Source organism: Taeniopygia guttata, chromosome 2 (assembly GCF_048771995.1).
Source record: "Taeniopygia guttata chromosome 2, bTaeGut7.mat, whole genome shotgun sequence".
In the NCBI taxonomy this organism is placed as follows: domain Eukaryota; kingdom Metazoa; phylum Chordata; class Aves; order Passeriformes; family Estrildidae; genus Taeniopygia; species Taeniopygia guttata.
In genome coordinates this window covers 2,673,446-2,698,519 of record NC_133026.1, presented here as the reverse complement: position 1 = coordinate 2,698,519, position 25,074 = coordinate 2,673,446, and the positions used below count along the sequence as shown (strand labels likewise).

Genomic DNA, 25,074 nt, shown 5'->3' with positions numbered 1-25,074 from the left:
TAAGGGATGTTGCCACATTTGGGTTAAACTGCTCAGCGCCTCTTCACCCAGCACAATGTCATTCCTCTTAGCTGGCATGGCTGTGCAGGGACTTTGGAGAAGGGCCTGGAGGACAGGACAAGAGGGAATGGCTTTAAATGGACAGAGGGCTCAGTTAGATGGAATATGAGGAAAGAATTCTTTCTTGTGCTAGTGGTGAGGCCCTGGCACAGATTTCCCAGAGAAGCTGTGACAGGAAGGTGCCTGGAAGTGTCCAAGGCCAGACTGGATGGGGCTTGGAACAACCTGGGATAGTGGAAAGTGTCCTGAAATTCATGGATGCTGACATCAGTTTTACATGGATTAATATCTCTATGAAGACACCACTGAAGTGCCTGAAAAATCTCGCTGCTTTTTTAACATAATTCACTGTTTCTCAGTTAAATTCATTTAAAAGAGTAAGAAATGAGCTGGACACAGGAAGCCTTGAAGCTCTGAAGGGGGTTATGGAAGTCTTAACCCTGTGCTATGATTTAAGCCGTGCCATCATTTACCCTCCTGAAAAGAGCATCAATTCCCTTGCACCTCAGCACTGCCAGTGCTCCACATCAGGAATAATAGTAAGAATAGTAGTGATAATAAAAGTAGTAGTAATAATAATTATAATAATGATAATGCTACTCTTTGGTCTCCAATGAAGGCACTTGGGAATGCCCACCTGGAATGGAAGCGACCAATGTCATCAATATTCCTGAAGATGGTGGATTTCTGACTGGCAACAGCTCCTGGCACACTGGGGCAGGTCTCAGTGTACCTAAGGTGATGAGTCTGGAGGAACTGTAAATCCTGAATGTAATCTTCCTCTGAGATCAACAGCTCCTGAATGAGAACACTGAAGTGGAGACAGAGAGGCAGAAAGGAATCACAGAAAAATCATCACAATTGTTCTTGAGAGGTTTTAGGCTGTAAAGTAGGGATTTATGACCAGAGGAAGCATGTGGAAGATCCTCTGTGGGGATGGATAGATGCATGTGATGCATTAAGTTCTAGCTTTCATATTTTTCAGATTCTGTACTGCATTGGTATAGAACTCTGAACTTCATATAAAGTGTTAGCACATTCTCCTCACAGTTCAGTCACACAAAACAATCCTTTTCCAGCCTGAGAACCAAGGAAACTGCTGCAGCTTCAGGCCCAAAAAGTACCAACAGCAGTGAATTGAGGAGAGCAATCTGGGAGGATGGGCCTGCATCACCTGAAACCATAATTGAGCAATTAACCCCAATATGGAAATGGACCAAAACTTATAAAAGTGTGAAAACTTGTGACCCGGCATCCATCTTGGGTGGAGCTACAGCTGAGCTCTTGCACTGCCCAAGGTGTATCCTTTGAATGCCTTTTTAATTAATATCTACTTTATTCCTTTGACACGGTCTAGCCTCTCTTCTAGATCAGCCTCTTAAGGCATCACATGGATGGATGATGGATGGATGGATGGATGGATGGATGGATGGATGGATGGATGGATGGACAGATGGATGGATGGATGGATGGATGGATGGATGGATGGATGGATGGACAGATGGATGGATGATGGATGGATAATGGATGGATGGATGATGGATGGAGGGATGGATGGATGGATGGATGGAGGGATGCCTGGAATTTTCCTAAGCTGAAATCAATCATAAAATGCAAGTGGTTCAAAAGGCAGGAAAATTCAAAGGTGCAAATACCAAATGATATGAGCTCACCTTAGCTTCCTTTTGTATTCATCTTCAGAAACAAACTCTCCAGGAAACTCTGGAATTTCTGTTGTTCCCCACTCCGGTGACAACTACAATATTAGGAAAAAAAATTAAAATAGTTCTTGGAAGTGGACAGTGTATTTATCTATACATACTGAGGAATATCTCTCATGTGTTCATAGTCCTGTTTAGTCCAACAATTCTAAACCAGTGTGAAATTTCTTTTGTCCTGGAGAGTTTTTAGGTCTTTCCAACACAGAAACCCCTGCACAGACCAGAAATATTGTCTAATAAAAACATGAAAAAGTATAACCTTGTTCCAGACCCCTTCAACCTCCTCCGCCATCAATCTTGCAAAAGGGACGGCTCTAAACTGCGACAGGAACAAGAAATTTTAAATGAAAAATAACCAAACATGATCACCTTTAATTTCTTGTCCAGATAAGCTGGAGACACCCAACCCTGTCGAGAGGGACTCGATTTTGTGGGTTTAGTCCTGACCAGCCATTTCAGAGGATGAGCTGAATCCAGGACTTCCACATATTGTCCTTCCTTCAGGGTGATGGTCTCCTTGTCCGGCGCCACGGGCACATAGTCAGCAGTGACCATGTAGACATCAAAGATCTGCAGGCATGAAACTACAGTCACTTTGTGCTCTTCATTTCCCTCACGAAGAAGTTCCCAACAAGATTCCTCTGGCTAACTCTATCCAAGGCCACAGAAAATCAAGTTCTGACTTCCTGAAGTTCAGCCATGACAGCAAGAGCTGCCAAGTCATGGTATGTTTTGACCATGCTGACTTGAACCACTTGTTCAGGATCACAGGGTGAGCATCAGAATTTGATTCTCTGTGCTTTGTATCACAGACACAACATTTAACTACTAAATACACCTACAAAATTTAATTACATCACGAAAGAGGATGGAGATCCCTACACCACAGTAGGTTGGTCATTCTAAGTTTAGTTTTCTCCTTGTGTCCAACTTGTCCATAGAGATGTTTTACCTCCCCTCTGGAATCCCCATCTTCAGATTCAGAGGAGGATTCCTGAGCAATGGATGAAGGTCTGGATCGTCCATGGCGAGGAGATGCAGAGGGAGTTCTTGACTCATCATCACTTTCTGCACCCGGTACTCGAAGTTTAGCTGAAAAGCAGAGCAACAGCAAAGTGTTTAATAAGTATCCCCAGTTTGAACATGAACTAAATCTATCATAATTTTTCTTCTTCCTAGGAACAGCATTCAGAGTAATATTTAGTGTGATTTCCTATTGATACTTAGGAGTAAATGAATAATTTGGATGTTTTAATATATGGTGTTGCAGGCCTACTCCACATACTGCCACTGCACTGCAAGAATGTTTGTTGGAGAGTTAATGCCTCTATTTTTGCTCCAAGTTAAACTTTTTCTACAAGATAGTCAGGGCAGTCACAAACCAGAATTTTTCATTCAGCTCAACAAATCATTGGATTGCTGCACAGCTGTGCACAGAGGTTTCAGCCTTGATTTGATTTTTAAATTCCACTGTGAGCTAAAACTTGAAGATGTGGGAAGTACAGAAAACTGTATTGCTTTCTGATTTAGGAATGATGAATATCTGAGGAACTCAAAATACCTAAGATATGCAAAGTACACTTAAGTTTTTACAATTTACTGTAAAAACTTTCTTCTTAGTTCAAATTTCTAGACTGAAATCTCTTACTCCTAAGCATTGACGAATGTTCATTTACTTACATAGAATGATTGTCTCAAATCTCATTTATAATTAAACAACACCTAAAAAAAGAGATTGCTCTTTTTTTTTTCCTACCATATTTAAACTGTATTTTCCAGATTCCTTACCCTGAGTTATTTTTGCAGATACCATTTCTGAGATACGTGAGGTGAGTTTCTGGAAGAACTCTTCTGAGCCAACATCAGCTAATGAAATAGGGCTTTTGGGCACACCTTCTCTGCCAGCTTCAAGGTCTCCTGGAAAAAGGAGAATTTGTTATTAATCTGGCAGTGTCATTGAAAATTCATCTCTTTTTGAGTAATAAAATCTTCTGTGGAAGGAAGGTTTAATTTTCTTCCCTTCTCCTGGTTGTAAGCTCATCCCAATAAATCACCCTTGAAAGCGAACAGTCCTGAAAAGTTCCAACATTGCAGACAATTTCAAGAAATGGGGATAAAAATAAGTGGATACATGAAATACATTGACAGGCTCAGCTGTATATATGGACAGGAAGAAGAGAGAGAAAACAGCTTCTCTTACCTTCAGAGGACTGAATAGTTCTGAAAAAGAAAATAAAGCAGAGTTAAAAATGACAATAAAATGGGCAGTAAGGAGAGTTAAATGAGGAACAAGTCCCCCTTCTCCTGTGCATACAACTTACCCCAGTGTGGTCATGATGGCTTCTGACACCATCACACGCTCCTGGGTCAGCACTTCAGCCTCTTTCACTGCAAAATTGGGGTTTGTCATTAGAAGACAGAAGGCACAGAATGTCCTTTTTTTAGCTATTTAGTACATGCACATTTTCTGGATGTGGAGCATTGCAGGAGCTCCTGACTGGAGATATATATTCCCAGTCCTGTGATGGCAATGGTTTCTCCCTCCTCTCCCTGTTCATGGAAAATACGTAATTGCCCCATTTCTCCACACTGTTCAAGTTATGCTCCTGCAGCTCTTGGTACAATAAAAGTGTGGGATGCAAGGCAGCATAACAGAAAAATGAAGTCCTTAACAGCTCTGCCCCATTTCCCAGTATATATTTGTTTTTCCCCTCATCTTATTGTATTAGGCTTGGAAAGCTCTACAGAAACCAAATAAGTCTAATACAATCCAAAATACCTCAGCAGAGTGAAACACACCAAAATAATTTTTTCAAAAGGTCACTTTTCCCAGTTACTTTACATTGCCTTTCTTTCATTTTTTAAAATTTGTGCTTAATTTGGCTGTTCCTTAGACTTGCTTTCTGTTTATACTGCAAATATGCTACTGTTAATACAAGACAGAGTCAGAAATCTAAAATATTGTAGAAGAGTGTAACTATTTGCAAGACAAGCAAAATCATGGCTGCTCTTGAGAAAATGCATTTTTCTGGATGTGATTGGATAATTCCCTTAACAGTTACGCTTATGGTTTTTTTGGTTTTATTTCCCTTAGGTACTGCATAAAAGGGAAATATAGAGAAATTGTTTGTGTTGCAGCAAAGATTTACCATCTGCAACTTCCAGGTTGGCAGTGCAGATGGACTGGCCAGCCTTGTTGGTGGCAATGCAGGTGTAAGCTCCACTGTACTTCTTCTTGACATCCAAGAGGATCAGGCTGTGGTGCATGTTGGAGCTGGCCAGTTTATACCCAGGAGTGTCTGGTTTGATCCAAAGGATGTCTTCCTGAGACTCTTCTTTCATCCAAGTGATTGTTGGTGGTGGATGTCCTAAAGGAAAATTGGTGCAATAAGCTTTAATCTTCCCTTAAAATGATGAGCCTTGCTGCTAAAAAATGCTGGTTTGATCCATTTTCTGATACTTTCCCAACAATAACACGCATAATATGCAATAAAGGAGGATAAGCAATTTTACAGCATGCTCATAAACACATTAAATCTTTCTATAAAACCAAAATTATCAGTCACCATACAATTCATGGTCAACATCCATCATACTATAGTGTCACTATCCCCATTTTTACATATAGAAAAATGGAGGTGAGGAAAAATAAGATGCTTTACTGTGAAGTGTCTTTGTAAGAAATGTAAGTTGGGAGTAGAATCCCAGACTTCAGATACAGGAAATTAGGTTACAATGACTTGGGGGCAGAGAGAGAAGAATGTGTTGTGAAGTTACACATTACAAGTGTTATTCAGAGAGATAAGGTATCTGCTCACTTACCTTCAACTTTCACAGATAATGTGATGCTTGCACCCTTTTTCACTTTCTTATTTGTAAATCTTTCAAGGAATCTTGGCGGTATCAGCTGCTCATGGGAATCTGGAAATAATATTATTGATGAAGCACAGTGAGTTTAGACTGAAAAATTCCTGGGGCTTCTGTTCTCACCTGCTGTGGCTTCTCTCACCTGTTTTGGATGGCTCTTCTTTCTCATAAGGATCTGAAACACAAGGAGCAAAAAAAAAAAAAAAAGAACATGACAAATATACGTAAGTGTTAATCCAGGAGTGGCAGAAAAAAGCTCCCAAAGTGACTCCAGTGGAGATATTGCACAGAAATATTGGTGTGATATGTAATAGTCCCTAAGTTTTAATGAAATGAACTTTTAAGGTTAATGAGGATGGGAAAGAATAAAATACCTGTTTATGAGACAACAGTCAGACCACAGAGAAGTGGCATCATCATCTTCTTAAACAGCAAATTTATAGGTGAATAAATAAAGAACCAAGAATAAAGCACATAATCTTTTACCTACAGACTTCCCCACCTCACCTGAGTTACCTCAAGAGGTTTCCTCAGTAAAAAAATAACTATACAAAATGGCAAGAACCTCTGGAACAGCCCAAAATAAAGCAACACCCACCTTTGACTACCAGCCTGGCTGAGGAATACGCAGAGCCAGCAGAGTTGATGACAAATATCAAGTACTGGCCGGCGTCTTCTTTGGTGACGTCGCGGATTTCCAGGGAGTGGAATTCCTGCCTATCAGTCTTGAGGATACGATCAGAAGCCTTTAGGGGCTGCCCATTTTTGAACCAATAGAGACGAGGCTGAGGGTACCCTGTGAGGAGCAGTTACAGACACAGAGAACAAAATTCATTGGCAGCATTGATTTGGGAGCACCTCCAAACTGCCAGATCCTCTGCTGTTTCAGGGGTTTAACAGGGCTCCTGTTTCAAGGGTTTAACCAATTAGAAATGCTTAAAAATGCATTAAATTAGATTGATCAGTCAAAATTCTTTCCTGTCTCCTCAGTTTCTGTCATTCCCCATATTGTCTGCATGTGCAAACACCTTGGAGGTTGAAAAATCAACACTTAGGTCTGATTTGAAAGGTTCATAAGGAGAAATGTTGAAGCCAAATGCATTCTCACCATTTTTATAGACAGCAACAGGAGAAAACAGGAAAATCTCCACCTCTCTTTACCAGAGTCAACACCAGAGGGATGTTTTTGCAGTTTTTACATTGTAGGAGCAGCCCCTTAATGGAGGAAGGCAAGTCCATAACTTCTTGATTTATTGAAGAGAATGAAGGAGACTGACTTCATTTTTATTAATATTATTACATAATTATGATTATTATCAACACATTATATTAAATATAGTTATCTATGTTATAGAAATATATATGCAATATATATTGATAGCTATTAATAATAACAATAATGTCAAGATTATTATTCCAAATTTCCCCTGTGCTCAGAGAAATCCAGAATTCAGTTTTCAGAAGCATGTGCCTGTCATTATGCCTGGATTATGGACACAAAATGAGGCTTAATCTGCCTGAGTCTGCTCCAACAGACCCTGTTCAGCAGCGTGAACACATTTGTGCAAAAGTGATGCAAAGTGCTCAGCCCGGGGTCACAGCTGCAAAAGAACACCTTGGAAAATATTGTCCAGTACTTCAACTTGATATCAAACCTGGAAAATTGACAATACTTTGGGATCTGCTCACCTTTCACCTTCAGGTGAAATTTAGCCAGCGATGCTCCAGGTGCCACATGAATATCATGAAGCTCATCAAAGATCTGGGGCAACTGCTCCTCCTCAGTGGTGGATTCCTCCTGTTCTCGGCTGAGCAGCAATTGGAATTAGAAAGAAGAAAATCAAGATGCCAGGTAAGAGTTTGGAATCAGAATGACCTATTTTAGGTAAATTCAGTCTGTGGGTTTTGGCATCCTGAGAACAGACTCAGCACCATCTGACATTAAAAGCAACAGAGTGATTCCTTGAGGAAATACCCCGGCTTGCCTGAAGGCTCCAGAGCAATTCTGCCCATGATGAATGTGCAGCTGTCGCAGTTATTGGGCTGGATGCTCCTTTATGGCATTAACCTGGCTCTGCTTGACACAGCCCTGACATAAATGCACAGATTGATCTCACCAAGTCAGAGGTTAGAGACACAGTTCCGTATTTTACCTTGAAATATATTCCTTGGCACTGTAGTAAGATGATGTCTCTGTTGCATCTGCTGCTGTCTCATAGTCTGTGCTGGTCACTGTTAAACGGAAGAAGATAGGTCTTGAATCATCTGAGCTTTGAAATTATTTTGCTTGCTTAAATAGTTCTTACTGATTTTAGTTCCCTTGCTAATTTGAGTGACTGGCAGATAGATTTTATATTGTACTGCAGCACGATCCCACACATCCCTGGATTATGGAAAACCACTTCTGTTCACCCCAAAATCTTTGCTCTGTACCTCGCCTTGGAGTTAGTAAAACCCAGCTGAATCCCAGAAGTTTGCAAGTGAAAATCTGTAGCAAAAACATTTTCCTTTAAAATGTAAATGGCGCTTTCCTTGAGGGAGAAAAAAAAAATCAGGTCTCAGCAGAACTCCTTTAATTGGTTTTTCTACAGTGATTTTGAGACTTACAGTCCACACGAAGCTCAGCCTTTGTTGAAGCCACCCCCATGTTGTTCTCAGCGAGGCAGCGGTAGACGCCCATGTCCGTGGGCACCACGGCGGTGATGATCAGCTGGTGACATCCTTCCTGGTCCTCGTTGATCATGTAGTGATCGTTTTCTTCAATAGCTTTGCCGTCCTTGAACCAGCGAACCGTGGGCAGGGGTTTGCCAATGACGATGCAGTCAAAGCTCACTGGGTACCCGTCCTGGACCTCTTGGTTTTGGAGCTCGGTCATGAACATGGGGGCTAAAGTTGGGGTGGTTGGAGGGAAGAAAGAAAAGTTTGGTTTTATCTAAAGATATATTTTAGGCCGTTGCTCCCAGACTTTTGGTTTCCAGTTTTTTAATTCCAGAGTAATATGTTTTCTCTAGAAAAGAGTCAAGAAACTCCCTAGCACTACAAAGATATTCCATCAGCACAATACCACAGCTCCCAACTATATATTGTCCCTGCTTCTGTTCCTGCAAAAATGTCTTTTCTCCCTTCAAACCATTCTAAACCCTACATAATTTATTTAAGTACAATAATCATAGTATTTATGGTCATGTTGCATGTTGTAGTAGGTGACATTTCTAGCATGAAAAGGGGCTTCACAGATTAGTCAATACATTGCAACCCCCCCACCAGTGTGCCTCCTCTCCCTCAAAATGAAAAAGAATAAAAAAGTCATTATGTTTTCAAAAAGTGCAAGGCTTTCATAAAAATATCTGCACAAAATAAAAAAAGAATTAACTTGCTTGAGAGTTAAAAAATTATATTGTGACCTGCTCCCAGTGTCTTTTCCAAGGAATAAGCAAGATTTGCTTCCCCTACCTGTGTCAGAAGTCAGCAAAGGTGGTGGAGGTCTTGCTACTGGAAGCGCAAACTTCCCAAGGGTGGGAGGTGATGCCTTCCCAATGCGCAATTCTATTTTTTTCGGGCCTTGTTCCAAGATGTCGATCTCCACTGGAATTCCCAGAGCGCCAAACATCTCTCTGAACCGTGTGGCGGCTGTTTTGGCCTCAGACATGATTTCAAACTTGATGTAGATGTACTGGTCATCCTCACGGTACGTCTGGTGGTCAACCACGTCTATGTCCCCTTCATCCGCGCTGACAAAGAGCTCTTCCTCCACATCAGAGATCTCCGTGGAGATCTTGGCCCTGAAGAGTCTGTGGAGTCTCCTTCCTGCTTTTCGGAAAGCGTCGTCCAGCTCGCTGCCAGACGAGCTCTCCGTTTCACTGTCAGTGCTCTGCTTACTCCGCTTCTCCTTAGCAACAACTTGAGGTTCCTGGGTGCCGACCACCACCTTAGCGCTGTGTGAAACCTTGCCAAACTTATTGGATGCCTCACAGGTGTATTTGCCTGCATCCTTCCTGTCCAGGCCAGCGATAATCAAGGAGCAGGTGCCATCGCTGTAGCTGTCTATGTGGTAGTAACGACCATCCGAGAGCTCCTTCCCATCCTTCAGCCACCGGACGTTCATGTCGGTTTTGCTGTGGGCCACGCACTCCAGGTGCAGGGTGCTTCCAGGCTCTCCAGAGAAGTCTTTGAAGGTCTCAGTAAACACTGGGCACTCCTGTTGCTTGATCTCTTTTCTGACTTTGTAGCCTTTGAAAGCGGCTTGGATCTTCACAGCTGCCTTGTTCATGGAGGGATCATCTAAATCTGGCAGCTCTGGTTCAGCTGGCTGAGCAGCTGTGGTGGCCACAGTGGTCTCCACGGTGGATGTCTCCCACTGCTTCCATAGTTTTCCTGTGGAGGTGGACTGAACCTTGCTGGTAATAGTGGTGCTCTTCCTCTCAGCTTTCTTGAGGTAGTTTACTAGGGAAGGAGTCCCAGCTCTAGACTCATCATCAGAGCTTGTGAAAGAGAAATCCGCCTCTCCTGTCCTGGCCAGCTCGTCACACGTGGAGTACTCCTCTGAGTAGTAGTGAGACATCTCTGCTTCCTCCTTCCTCAGCTTCTGAAGCTTCTCATCCTCCTCAGGCACCTCGCTGATGGAATCCAAGGTGGGTTCCCGGCTCATCCGGCGCTTCTTGGCCAGGGCTTCCCACAGGAGATGAAGATCTCCCTCCTGGGCAGCTTCAGGAGGCAGGCTGGGCTGGATGTGTCCATCCACCTGCTCTTCAGCCCGGCTGGCACGGGGAGCTTCCCTGGCAATCTCCTTCAGCATCGACACTGTGGGAACTACAGGGAATGAAACATATGAGAAGTTAAATATCTGTGAGTTTTGAGAAAGCACATGGAAATGTTCTACAGGAGAGTCTCAGAGGCATTTAACTAAACACCATAATGAGAACAACGTGTGAGTTTACAGAATCACAGGATGGGGAGGATTGGAAGGGACTGCTGGATATCATCTAGTCCAACCTCTTTGCTCATGCACACTCCCCTGGATCACATTATTCAGTGTCCGGATGGATTTTGAATATCTCCAGAGAAGGAGACTTCACACCCTCTCTGGGAAGTTGATATAACTGAATCTGGTTGTCCTAGCTGAACATGCTTTGAGGAGGAGGATGGACCACACCATCTTCAGGAGGTCTGTCCAACCTCAACAATCCTGTGATTCTGTGCATGCACTTAAAACATTACCAAACAACTTTTAAAAAAAATTAATTTATTCCTTGCACATTTGGACCCAATAAATCGATTTCTGCCCTTTTTAATGTTGTGGTTGATGAACTGGTTAAGACTGCCAGTGGAGCCTGGAAAGCTGCCCAGGCTCATCCTATCTCCTAGGTATACAGGGCTTCCCTGTGTGTCCTGAATAGATTTCCAGAAGCTGTGCTGGGAGCTGAGACTCCCATCTCACATGGACACACTGGCTTGGTTGGATGTGCCAAAGTCTGAAAGTGTTTGAGACACATTCATATGCCTCTGCTTCTTGTCCAGTCCCTTTTGAGATACTCCAGGTTGTCTGGGACACCCACAGAATACCCTAAAGCATCTCAAAAGGCACTAAAAACTCTTGTAGAGACAATAATGTCACACCTTAAATATCTGTCTCCAGAAACTCTAACCTGAGCAAACTATTTGGGATGCAGGAACATACTGGGCAATGCCAAACAGGAAAAACAACAATTCCTTGTGGATTGTTATCACAGCTTGTAAAAGAAAATTAATTCTGCGCCAAGCTGTGGAGATGCCCCTGGATGTCCATACCAGACCTGATTTAACACTCCAGCAATGCACACTCCGTACCTTCAAGGCACAGGCTGGCAACGGATTTGACTTCTGGAGAAGCCATGCAGGTGTAGCTGTCCTGATCCTCAGGTTTAAATCCACGGATAATGAGTATCTGTTTCGTTCCATCAGAGAGGATCTCGTATCTCCCTCCAGCTTTTATTTGCTCTTTTCCCTTGAACCAAGTCACTTTCTCCTCAGTTTTACTTGATAATGTGCACTCCAGGCGAGCCACCCCCCCTTCCGAGACAGATCCTCCCACCAAAGGTTGGGCGATGGTAACTGGAGGCTCTGCAATTACAAAAATAAAATTAATTAGCACAAAGAACAATCATCTGGCTTTAAGGCACTCCACTCCATAAAATATCCAAGCAACCCATCCATCATTTACAGATTTTCCAGCTGTTGTAGACAACTGAAGAAAAAAAAAAAAAAAAAAAGACTGGCAGCAAAGTATGCACTTCCAAAGATAATATCAAAACAATTTTCCAAGCTCTCCCAGTTCCAGCTCCATCTAAACATATACATGCAGAAGTGGTTGCATTTTCCACATTCCCGTGTTTGTTTGCTGGTCTTCATTTACCCATCATCAGTATAAAAGAAGTTCTACATATTTCTAAATCTTAAATGCTTCGAGATGAAGGAGTTGTGATGTGAGACAAAAAAGAAGACAAAAAAAAAAATCCCAATAGAATGAAAAGAGGTTATTCAAAGCAGCATTCAGCTCTGCCTTGAAATAATACAAAAAAATCTGTATCTTTATGCCATCCTAGGAAGAGTAAAAATTATAAAAAATCATAAATAATTTAAACCAAAAATTTCTCTGCATTTTCTTTCCTTTGGAAGGAGGTCTACCAACGGAATGCTGTTTGTAGAACCAAGATAACTCAAAGAAGAACACATTAAACTCAGAGATGTTGACTGGAATGTAAAAGATGGTGCCGGGTTCCCAAAAGCAGCACATCCCTCAAGGTTATCTTCCTCTCTGCACACGTCACCAGGGTGAGTGGATTGCTGCCCAAAATGCCTTGGGTTTGTTGTTGACAAAGTCAGCATGTGCAGAGTCATCAGGGTCCAGCACTGGCAGAAGTTATTGTTGCAAAAAAATGCAACAGAGCATTTCAAGCAAAAGAGTATTTTTTTATCATTATCCTCATTTTGAGAAATTTAGATGAGTGGTACTGGAGAAAGAGTTGCAAGGAAAGAAAGACTGAAAGAGAGAGACTCCCCATCCCACTGAGGCTTTCAAAGTTTCACCATCAGACAGCAGAGGAACTGCGTCCCCCAGCATTTCTTTGGGGGAATTATTGAAAAAGATGCACAAAAAAACATAAAAAAGGAAAAAGATGGGTGAAGAAGACAACATTGCTCACTCATGGTCACAGTCTTGGTTACTCCAAACACATTCCAGCATGCTCTTTTTCACTCATTCTGTCCCAACTCCACCAGAAAAGACACTCGTGGTGACTGGCCAACACATGGATGCAGTGCAAGAAACCCATGGTGACGGGCCAGCACGTGGATGATGCAGTGCAGGCTGCAAGATAGCTGGATGCAGTTTGGAGGAAACCAGTGCTGAATGCTAAAAACACAGCAGGTTTTGCTCACAGCATCCCAGAACGACTTTTTTATCCCAAGTTCTTCCTCCTCTATTGTGCTGGCAGCCAAGCACTGAAAGGTATTGCACTGGGAGATGCCTGGAATGGGTGAAGCAGGCATGCCATGCAAAATGTAGGGTCTGCAGGAGCTTTCAGTCCTCCCTGGAGCCTGTGTCCATCCTCACCTAACCGCACCATCTGGGGGAAGTGCACCGCCTCGCTGGCCCCGGCTTTGTTTACGGCCGACACTCGGAACCTGTAGGGCTCCCCCGGGGTGAGGCCATCCACTGTGAACTCCGTGTTCTGGATGAGGCCCTCGCTGCAGGACTGCCAGCCAACTCCCAGGATTTTCCTCTCCACCTTGTAGCCCAGGAGGTCCTGGCCGCCCTCACCCAGCGGCTTGTGCCAGGACAGAGTGACAGAGTGGCTGCTCTGATTTAGAACTGCTGGCTCTTCGGGTGGCTCGGGGAGGGCTGGGGGCACAACAGAGGTCCTGTGATGTACGGTGTGAGCAGTAACCCTTCATCCTAAAACACCCAAGAGCCTTCTGCAAGTCGTGGGGATGGAAGTGCAATGGACTGAGTATTCTCCTTGTTGCAAAGTTGAATGCAAAGTCATCATACAGTCATGACCATGAGTGCCTGTGCACCACTGCTTTATCCTTGTCTGCCCTGATCTATGCTGCCAATGACAAACATTCATTTTCCAACTCTCATTTTAAATAATTAACCTCTTGTATATATATAATTAACCTCTTTGTCCCACCAAGTTTAAAAATAAAGATAATCCTACACAGCCCATATTATCAAGGAATTTAACTGAGAATTTCAAGCACATTTGAGCCTTGATTGTGTTTATTTTAGGTCTGGCCTTAATTGAAATCAAGTTATTATGGGGCTAAAGAATAACTCAAATATTTTAATAACGAGTCACTCCACTTCTGTGTAATTGCAGAAGCGTCACAGCATCAGGCAAAAACAAATAAATATGTGATGGGAATGATCTGGTGTCCTACTGTCCACAATCAAAGAATGGTTTGAGTTGGGACCTTGAAGATCATCTAATTCCAATCCTTCCAGTCAGTACACTGGAAAATGTTCCTTGCTTACATTACACTTTGGCCTAAAAGACAGAAATAATTCTTTCAGTCTTGAGTTCAAGACATTTATGATGTAAATGACCTGCAATGATATCCCAATCCAAAGAATTAAAGGCAAATATGGTCTACAGCCAGTTCTTTAACTCTGGACGCCACGAGAACAACATGAAGTCTTTTCTCTGTTGTCAGCCAAATTTCATACAGAAAAATCTGTCAACAGGAAGAATGTTGTATTTTTATTTTGAAAATCATTAAATGTAAGTACCCAAAATTAGAAAAAGCTGATTTAAATCCATCAAACTTTTTTTTTTCTTTTTTAAATTGTGGTGAAAATTACTGGAATGTGTAACAGAGATCCCTTAAGTCTCAGAAGTCCTTAGACAGAGACTGCCTGTAGTAATTTAAAGTATAAATTGTCCATCAGTGACTCTTCAACATCTCAGCTACAGCTAAAATACATTTAATTATCTCATAACCATCACTGGGATGGTGCTGTGTGACCACTGCTGGGTGACCCACTTGTCCCACTGCAGGAAAGAGCCAGATCCTGAGTGCTGAAATGGTCACTGACATGGCATCATCCAGCTTGCTCCATGAGGGAATTAGGGAATTATTATCTTCCTTATTTAACTATTAACTCTCGTGCCTCTGAAGCAGGAGGTGTGTGCTTCACCTTGAGGGTTTTAATATGCTTCTCATTAATCTGGGAAACTGCCCTGCAACTGAGCTAAATTATCAGATTTTAAAGATTCCTCTGCTGTTCTGGATAATTTCTCCACATGGACTCTAGCTCAGTTCCTTCCTGTGTCCATGTTTGCTGAGAGTGAAGTTGAACTCAGAATACTGATTTCTGTCAGAGTTTATGTTTCATTTTACAACAGACTGCAGCTAAAGAAAGTCGGAGAGCATCTCTACCATCACTAGCCTGATACATTTGTCTTCTGATGAGGTGGATTACTTCTGGTCAAAGTACAAGTTGCCAGTAGTATCTTCACAGACTAAGAGCACTATTTTGATATATGTGAGGCAAGATGGAAAAGAATCAGCACAAAGACTGGGAAATTCGATGTTGGGGCTCAATACCAAAGTTGGAGATTTTGAGTGCCCCTGGGCTGGAACAACAGGCACTTACCTATCACAGAAAGCTTGGCTGATGAAATGGCCTCCCTGGAAGCAAAGGTCACCTCTCCAGAATGATGCAGCTGGGCTTTTTTCAGAATAAGTTTGTATTTGTTTCCATCTGCTTGTACCTCCCAGTCCTCACCCGGCTGGATCTCTATGTCATTACTGTACCAGGCCACTTCATTAACTGGCACAGCTTCACTCAGGACACAGCTAAATGTTGCTTTTTCCCCCAGAGACACTTCCACGTCTGTGAGGGGCTGCAAGAACTGCAGGCGCCACCCTGTAGATTAAAATCAGTGATCAAGCCCTCAGTTACAGAAACAATCAAGAGATTTTGTGAATATTTGTGCTGAAGCTCTGAACAGCAGGTCTGGGAGAGCGAGGAGATTAAAAGGTTTATGTATATTGCCAGAACAGAAGGTTTAGACCCACAGAATGGTTTGGTTTGGGAGGGACTTTAAAGCTCATGTTGCATCCCCTGCCTTTGGCAGGGACACCTTCCACCAGACCAGGCTGCTCCAAACCCCATCTAATCCACAGGTGGGGACTGATCTCTGCTTTTGTACTCTTATTTTTTTGTACAGAAAGGGTTTCTGGTCCCCACTGGGATAAAGGATACAGAGATAATAGTGTTGCTGATAAAACCCTCCTCTCTGAAGCCCAGAAGTGCCTATAAACACAACCAAACTCATCAGAATCGTGACAGCTCTGAGACAGTCATTTACTGCTAATTCAGTGCTAACTGGTGCTGTTTATAAACCTTGTCACATCCTACAGAACAAGAAAATGAGGAAATTGTAAAGCATCGTCCATTTAGGGATAAGAAATTTTTTTTTTTTCAGATTTTTGTTTTTCAGGGAAAACAAAAGGCTTTGGGATGATCTAATTTGTACCTTAGTAAGTGAAGGGAGCTGACAAGAAAGATGGAAAGGAACATTTTGCAAGAGCATGGAGTGACAGGACAAGGGGAAATGGATTCAGATAGACAGAGAATAGGTTTACATGAGATATTAGGAAGAAAATATTCACTGTGAAGGTGGGGAGGCCCTGGCACAGGGTGCCTAGAGAAGCTGTGGCTGCTCCTGGATACCTGGAAGTGTCCAAGGCCAGGTTGAACAGGGTTTGGAGCAGACTGGGGTGGTGGAAGGTGTCCCTGCCCATGGCAGGGGGTGGCACTGGATGACTTTAAGGTCCCCTCCAACCTAATATGTTCTGTAATTCTGTGGGCTTGATGTTGTGAGAGATCTTTCCCAACCTGAATGATTCTATGATTTACTGTGTGGGAAGAACATTTAGATAAGAGACAAACAAATGCAACATTTCCTCGCTGCTACTCATCATATTTCCCTGGTTTCTTTCCCCTTTCCAAGCAGAATTGAAGACTTCCCCTGCCCAAGCACATGAGTTACCTTTCACCGTGAGGAAGGCTGAGGTCACCGCATCGCTGCACATGAAAGTCACCCTGCAGCTGTCCTGGGGAGTCAAATTCTTCAGCAGCAAGATATGCCTGAGTCCATTTTCAAAGTAAACCATCTCAGTGTTTTCTGTGGTTTTGGCAGGTTCATCATCAATCAGCCAGTTGTAATTGTAGGTCTCAGGCTTGGAGAGATAACACTCGAACAAGGCTTCCCCTCCTTCCACAGCCTCCACGTTTTCCAAGCCCTGGACAATGCTGTTCTTGGCTAGAAAAGAAGGACAATTAACAGTATTCATTATTTGGTCATATATCTCTGAATATTAGCAAGCCTCAGAGCACTGGATGATTCCCACTGCTGCAAAGCTGATGGAAAAATGTGGATGTTATAAACTGTGCTTGTAGGTTTAATTGTCGATTGCAATCCGTGCTCTAACAAAGTATTACAATAAAAAGATTTAAAGACAGTTTCAAAGTAATGATAAATCTCTAGAACCTCCAGCATTTCATCTAGAACCTCTAGCATTTCACCCTGATTTCTTCCAAAAACCTGTTTTTTTATAAATAAAGAAAAAAAATGATGATGTTTGTATGAATCAGGCCAATAGTCAATAGGAAGGCATAGCTCAGTGAGATAAAGTGCAATCAAATTCCTTTTGTCCTATGACAGTTTCCCAAAGATCTCCCAGACAACACAATTATCATCATGACTGGGGAGATGTGAATCCACGGAGAGCTCATGATAAAATCTCATTACTTTTCTTGCAAAGCAAATTTAAGAGAAGATTATGGCTGGCAAAGCTACAGTGACGATTATCCAAGATAATTCTGCCTCTAGGAAACACTCAAAGTCAACATCTCTATCAAGATTGCTTTGAACAGTAAATTTCTGAATGACTTTAAAAGCCCTGTGACATTTAGGTTTATTTTCCCATGCTGAGTGGTGAGTTGTGGGGTCAGAAACATGCACAAACCTCCACACTCCAGCCATGCATCAGCTGGCACCTGGTCAGAAACAATCTGCTTGATGCCAAATTAAATGTGGGCTGGTGCATGTGGGTATAATTCATGTTGCTACAGGACAAATGACATGCACAAGGGTGGGGACACACAGTGGAGTAAACACAGTTTACACAAATGCCAAAAAATGGTCAGCATGATTTGTGTTATATACCAAGACCCCAAGACATCCCTGTTTAGATCTCTACAGATCATTTGGAATCGTGCCTAGCAAAAAAAAAAAAACAAAACAAAACTAAACTAAACAAAAAAAAAAAAAAAAAACAAACCACAAACAAACAAAAAAACCAAACCAGTAAAAATAAATAAAATGTTAAAAAGACCCTCCAAACTGAGCCATTTATTTAATGGTAAAAACAAAGAAACATACCCAAAAAGCACAAGCCACCATATATATATTAACTTATTACTAATTACAAGGTGCCCAGAGATGTCGTGTGTGGACTCCCCATCCCTGGAAGTGTCCCAGGCCAGGTTGGACAGGGTTTGGAGAAACCTGGGACAGTGGAAGGTGTCCCTGTCCATGGCAGGGAGTTTGGAACTACATGACCTTTAAGGTCTTTTCCAACCCAAACTATTCTGGGCTTTTATAATACTAAAAATATTCTGAATTTTATAAGATTTATACTTATGGAGAACAATGAGGGGGTTGCAGACTATTCTTGGAGAACGTATAATTTTTGTTAGAACAACCCAAATTGTTTATGCACATACTTTGGGAGCACTGGTTTCCCTAATTATGGAAAGCAGCCAATTGCTAACTCTACCTCCTGTGGGATGCTTTTTGATTATGTTAATTAAAATAGTTTTAAATCCCTACAATGGGAAGTGCTTATCAATGTAGAAAACATTATAATTAATAACACCCTGTTCTTCTGCACTAACAACCAACTCCAGTTAAGGAAGAAGGCAAAATAGTCACAAATATTCAGAAATCAGAACCTGCTGTTGCTGATCACACCAATTCACTTGGTAACCAAACCCGGGAATTCCATATGCAGCAGAAAAAAAAAAAAAAAAAGAAATTTCCATGTAAAATCCTAACTTTTTTGTTAATTTTTGTATATATTGTTCCTCAGGATCTCCACAAATGTGAGTGCTGAGTGAGGAGGTAATTCCTGAGGGATTACTGTTTGAAATAGGGAAATTACCAAGCTCCTTTACTCTGCAAAATAAAATGGAATTTCACGCTATCCATTAGTTACTGGGTTTATGTAAAAAGTGCTGTAAAAAATGCTCTTTCATAGCAAAACAATATTTGTATTTTTCCTTTGGACCAAGAATATGCCTGTGATTTTACAACAGTTCAGCAGGACACATCCCATCACACTGATACTCCAGCTCACTGCAGAAGAGGTGGGCTGGCTAAGTGGTGTAATGAGTGAGTGTTAATTAGAAATAAGATAATGCTGCAGCTTCATATTCAATTCCCATTATCCCCCAGCTATCTTTATCCTTATTTTCATTACTGGAGTGAGCACCAAGAGCAGGTATCTGATGTGTTCCTTATTGCAAAGCCTTGCCATGATTTTTCTACCTCTTTTATTTGGAACCCATGGTAGTCTTCCTCTCTGGCTGGAAGACCTCACCTTGAACATCAAGTGTAGCCATCACTTTAATGCCTTCAGCTTCACAAGAATAGATGCCAGTGTCTTCTGGGACCGTGGGGTTAATTTTTAGCATGCTCACATTCCAGTCCTGATCGATAATCACTCGCTGCCCATCTGCATGTATTTCCTGATCATTTTTCTTCCAGATGGCGTGCACTGGCCTAGAATATTGGCATATGAACTCTGCTGGGCCATCTTCATCAACAGTTATGTCCTGCATGGGACTGACCACTTCAATGGTGGGATCTGTTAACCAACATGTCAGGAAGGACATGCATTAGTGGATCCCCATGGAAATCACCCCTTTTGGAGGGTTTTTGCCAAGCACAGAGCCCGTGGGGAGCAAGCAGAGTGACAGTGCAAGCAGGGGGATTAGCAGTTTAGTCTGTGCCTGTTGTCAGCATCAAGCAGGATGGAAGCCAGGCTGGTGCATTAGAACATGACCACGACACTGGGAAATGGGCCACCAGGAATTGAGGCTTGTGCTGGAACAGTCCTGAATTTGGACTGCTTCTCCAATTTAGTGTCACTTCTAGTGTTTCTGAGATCTTCCAGGCTGGGAAGCACTGGATGTGAAGCACTTCTGCTTCCTGAATGTGGAGCAGAAGTGTGATGCAGAGGGAGTGGTTCCCTGCAACTCTCAACCTCCCAGAGCAATGGGAAAATACCACAAACCCTACTGGAAGCTCCTTGTGTGACTAAAATATAACTACCCATCAGAAAGAAATACAGTCCTCAAATGCAGACATTTGCATAATCAAATGCATCATTCCTGTCCTGGAGTGGTCTAGGCTGTCAGAAATCATGTGAGGAGCAAATATCTGTGACAAAAAAAGGGCACTCTACAGGAGCAGATGAATATTGCTTTGATTATTTTTGTTCCTCTGCAGCAAACACATTGTTTATAGAGGAAAAGCAATAGAATTTCCTTGACAGTATTTAATCTACAGATCACTGAGAGATCATCAACCCTGACATCTCAGACTGAGAGCCCATAAAATGCTGAGAGCAGCCAGATATGCAGCTCCTCTGAAGGTGTTGAGATCCATTAAGTTGCTTTTAGGCACTTTTAAAACCCAAGTTCTGCTTCTTGTGAGGCAGCTGTAAGGCACAGTAGATATATCTGACCTAAAATACTGTGAGTTCCCAAAGCAGCCAAGGGTCCCTCCTGAGATGTCAGACTGGACCATCCATCTACCATGCAAAATGCAGGTCAAAAGGAAAAATCTCAATGCAGTCTGAAAATGGAAGACTCTCTGAAACATCATTCTTAGCAGAATTATGTCAACTTAAAAAAAAAAAATTATAGGGCTACAAAGGGACATAAAAAGATGACAGTCAGAGAAAGCTGGGATATCATCAGGAGCTTGGCACGATGATCCTTGAGGAACCCTTCCACCTCTGGACATTCTGTGATTCTACAATGTCTTAATTCTTCAAATAGTTGCTCTGCTCACAAGCCAGCTGGAATAACCCCCCCAGGATCTCTGTCTGGAACGCTCCTCTTGAAACCGCTGCAGCAGGCTGAGGCTTTGAGATGCTCCTGGCAGACCTTGGGGAGCAAAGAGAGTTTGCAAACATCATTTGGAAACTTGCTGCAAGGCTTGATCCCTCTCACTAAGGTTCCCTCTGCCACTCTGAGTCTCTGCCACGTGTGTTTATGGAGAGGAGAGCTCCGTGGAAGATCTTGGAGATGTTTTGCTGACTGAAGAAACAAGCAGGTGTCTGTGCAGCTGGGGAGCACGACCTCATCCCCTTCCATAAGATGTAGAAATGTGTTCCTCACAGCAAGCATCACCTGTGGTGCTGGAGGAGGTCCTGGTTCCACTGTCCCCTCGCTGTTGGCCAGGGCAAGGACTTTGGTGGCCTCTCTTCACCTGCACAGTTCTTTGGGACTGAGGAGCCAATGTGTGCCCTGGAACCTCAATTCTCACCTGCCCAGAGGAACTAGAAAACAGCAGCAGCTCCTTCACCCTTTTCCATCCTCCCCCGTCACCTGGGAACCTGGTCATGGAATGAATGCAGTTGTAGGACCGTGATCTTGTGGAGGCCCAGCATGGAAAGCTGAGATCTCACTTGTTACAGAATAAATCCAATTACCAACATGCCTTAAACCTGGAGAATGGGGCACATGCAACAAAGTCAGCTTGCTCCTTGATGAAGAGCAAGCCATGGATGGCTTGATAGACTGAAATATATTTCAAAAAAAAAGATTATGCTTAAATTTATGGACAATAAATTTGTACACTTTATTATGTGTACAAAATTTTGTACATTTTATTAAGTGTACAAAATTGTCAGTACAAGAATGGTTGGAATTTTAAAAATGTTTCAATTTTCTATGAAACAAGGTGTTACTGAGCACAGTGTAACTAGGTTTATCCCAATCCAGTTATAAAATACTGCTAGTGTGATTCAGGTTTGCAATTCAGGAATCTTGGCTTCATGGAAGTACAAAAATCCACATACATGTGTGTACCTGCACGAGCTGTGGGTTGGACTGGATGATCTCCAGATATTTCTCCCAAAGTCAATGGTGCTGTGGTACCATGAAATGGAAATATCTCAGGAGCCCGTTAATTCACTGAGCAGAATACCTAACAAAGCATTTATTTTTAATTTATGGTTTAGGCCCACTGGATTTTTTTGTCTGGAGAGCTCAGAACCAGATTCTGTCTCTGAAAATGGATGCAAACCAACACAGGACTTGTGGGGTCTGTGTACTCTGCTGTCACTGCATCATTCTATACCATGAAGAAGTGATTTCACATTTTATCTTTGCAGAGAACCAAATTTTCTGAATGTACACGGGACACATGATGCAGAGAAGGAGACATAACCACTGACTAAAATTCCATATTGTGGATCATTCCTTTTATGGCCCAGTTTTTTTTTATTCAAATCTACTCCCACAGAGGAGTAGATTTGAATAAAGATCTTTTACCCTTTATATATCTGCACATATCCCTTTTCCAAGCAGAAAATAAACCTTAATTGTGCCTGAAAAATAAGAGATCTTCCCCACAGCTATAAAAGGAATGGGTGGGAAGGAGCTTGCTTTATCAAGTCTGGAGCTCAGTGTTATTTGCAGCTTTTGGCTACCCTTACCAAATGGGAAAAATATTTATTCAACAGACCAGAAAGCTTTGCCAGCACAGGGATGAACTTTCAAAGACAAGGTGCATTTTGTCTCTGTGTTACTGGAATGTCACACACCCATTGGTTTCCAGGAACAGCCCAAAATCCTGTCCTGGGAACATGCTGAGCTCAGCACCAGTAGCCCAGCTGTGGAGCAGCAGAGTGGGAAATTTGGGAATTACCACCCCCACAAGATTTTGTGGTATTATGGAAAAAAAGCTGAAGTGGGATGTAAAGTCAGGTGCTACCACAGATGTTTATGTTCATCTCTTCTTTGATGCCAGGTGAAAGCAGCAGCCCTGACCCTACAACCCTCCCTCACCTATAAAATCCAAAAACACTCGAGGGTGAGGAAAATAAAAAAAATCAGTGTGGCTGTACCCAGAAGAACTCTGGGGTGAGAATGGGTGACTTGCAGAGTGGGAGGGTTGCAGGGCACAGGAGGACCGTGAAGGGATTTAGTAAGGGTAGCCTGGAAGGCAGAAGCACCAGCACATGGAGCAAGTCCAGAGGTGGCCACGTGTTTCTTGCTAACAGGGAAATACCTTTGACTAATAATTTAGCTGAAGATATAAGGGACCCAGCTCTGAAGGTGACAGTGCCCGAGTCGTGGCACGCCACATCATTTAGGGTTAGAGTGTGGATCCTGCCGTCCTGCTCAGAGATTTCGGTCACCAGGTTGTTGTGGAGGGGGGTCCCATCGAGCCACCACTGCACGTTCTTCACGCCCGGGTGCGAGAGCTCGCAGGTGAACGTGGCTGACTCGCCCACAAAGACGTCTGTGTTCCTTAAACCAGACACTATCACTGCTGCTTCTTCTGCGTGACAGAGCAAGAGAAGGTGCCAAAGGAAAACAAAAACAAACGCGCACGAGTCGCTCCCTGCAGAACTAACCCAAGCCCAAGTGCAGCTCCAGCGGAGTTAAACTTGTAGTGTTTTTTCAAGGGGAAAAAAAAGAACTAAAATTGTCTTGAAAAGGGTTAGAAACCACCTTCCATCCCTCCAGCTGCAAGTAGGAGCAGTGTGTGTGTGTCTGCAAACATCATTTCACTGGGAGGAAACTCCACTCCTTGCCCAGGTCATGCCTGGCTCTCCTGTGTGTTGCAACCATCTGCAGAAATTGTATGAGGCAGAGAGGTACTTAAAGATTTAAGTGTTCACCTGGGTGCTTTAAAGATTATCAACAAAGATAGAAACTGCAATCAGTTGTAGCAAGAATTTCAGTATTTTTATGACCACTGCTCCAAGTTTCTCAGCAGTACCACCATCTGTTCTTAAACGCAGTGTGGTCAGTACTTTAAACTAGCTTAACTTAAAAAGATGGGTCAAACCTCAGCCTGGAGGCGAGTGGTTATATCTTGGCTGCAGACAGGAAAGAAATGATTGGACTTTCTGCCGTTTGGCCAGTTACTGTCCAAGATTTTGGAGTAAGAAATCCAGGCATTTCCACCACGTTCCACCACCTTACCTTGCACATACACAGACCCTGTGGTGATCTCGTATCCAGTGCTGCAGGTATAATCCCCACAGTCATCAGGTTCTACACCACGGATGATCAGCTCAGCCACGCTGCCCTTCAGCTTCACCTCGTACTTGTCACTGGGCTGAATGACCACCCCTCCTTTCCTCCACTCAACGGGAGCGTCCGGCTTGGAGATCTCACAGCGCAAAACTGCCGTTCCCCCTTCTTCAGTCTCTACGTTTTTCAGCTCTTTGTTAAACAGCACTGGCAGTACTGTGGTGGAGAAGCAACTGCATCAGTGACGGCGCTCAGAGGTGAGAAACCTGCTCGTAACTTCTGCAGCTGGGCTGCTCCCCTCTTTCTGGACCACAGTTTGCCTGCTGGCCACTCATGGAATCAGCTGCTGATGCTGCAAAGGTGTTCAGGGCTGCTCTGGGCCTCTAAAGGTCTTCACATGGCCATACTCACCATTCTCAGTGGAACCACACAGAGCACAACACCACCAATCACAACACAGAGTCAGAACCCTTTAGGTTGGAAGAGACTTTTGAGATCAAGTCCAGCCATTAACCCAGCACAGCCAAATCCACCACTAAACCATGTCCCCAAGTGTCACATCTACACATCTTTTAAATATCTCCAGGGATAGTGACTCCACTGCTTCTCTGGGCTGTCTGTGCCAATGCTTGGCCATCCTTTCAGTGAAAAATTAATTCTTAATACCAAATCTAAACCCACCCTGGTGCAATTTGAGGCCATTTCCTCTCATCCTATTTTTGTCACTTGTGAAATAGACCAACCTTTACCTCACCACAACCTCCTGTTGGTAGTTGCAGAGAGTGATAACATCTCCCCCAAGGCTCCTTTTCTCCAGATTAAAAAGCCCAGTTTTCTCAGCTGGCACATGAGATTTTTGTGTGTTTAATCTCTGAAACCACATGCTCTGAGCAGGAGTTTGTTATGGTGACTAAACCCACAATTTACAAGTGTGATCTAATCTAAAAGACATAGAATTTTTAGCAAAAAAATGAATAAAACTGTAAAATCCCAAATCCATAGAGTCCTTAGTATAAAATGAATAAAACTGTAAAATCCAAACCAATAGAATTCTTAATACAAAATGAATAAAACTACAAAATCCAAAACCGCAGC

General features: G+C 42.8%; 1 protein-coding gene across 1 annotated transcript in view; it reads right to left on the bottom strand.

Annotated features, from left to right (window-relative positions):
• OBSCN (obscurin, cytoskeletal calmodulin and titin-interacting RhoGEF) overlaps positions 1-25,074 on the bottom strand; it is a 181,499-nt gene that overhangs the window by 54,410 nt on the left and 102,015 nt on the right. Inside the window, exons 60-81 of the mRNA XM_072925248.1 lie at positions 23,929-24,195; positions 23,006-23,278; positions 19,302-19,568; positions 16,688-16,960; positions 15,286-15,558; positions 13,240-13,527; positions 11,475-11,747; positions 9,102-10,457; positions 8,256-8,534; positions 7,802-7,880; positions 7,338-7,456; positions 6,247-6,444; positions 5,791-5,823; positions 5,604-5,702; positions 4,931-5,149; positions 4,103-4,169; positions 3,982-4,001; positions 3,570-3,698; positions 2,734-2,873; positions 2,151-2,351; positions 1,734-1,816; positions 698-871 (exon numbers count right to left, since the gene is read on the bottom strand). Of these exons, the coding sequence (XP_072781349.1) occupies positions 698-871; positions 1,734-1,816; positions 2,151-2,351; positions 2,734-2,873; positions 3,570-3,698; positions 3,982-4,001; positions 4,103-4,169; positions 4,931-5,149; positions 5,604-5,702; positions 5,791-5,823; positions 6,247-6,444; positions 7,338-7,456; positions 7,802-7,880; positions 8,256-8,534; positions 9,102-10,457; positions 11,475-11,747; positions 13,240-13,527; positions 15,286-15,558; positions 16,688-16,960; positions 19,302-19,568; positions 23,006-23,278; positions 23,929-24,195 (5,110 nt within the window). The remainder of the gene's footprint in view (positions 1-697; positions 872-1,733; positions 1,817-2,150; positions 2,352-2,733; positions 2,874-3,569; positions 3,699-3,981; positions 4,002-4,102; positions 4,170-4,930; positions 5,150-5,603; positions 5,703-5,790; positions 5,824-6,246; positions 6,445-7,337; positions 7,457-7,801; positions 7,881-8,255; positions 8,535-9,101; positions 10,458-11,474; positions 11,748-13,239; positions 13,528-15,285; positions 15,559-16,687; positions 16,961-19,301; positions 19,569-23,005; positions 23,279-23,928; positions 24,196-25,074) is intronic.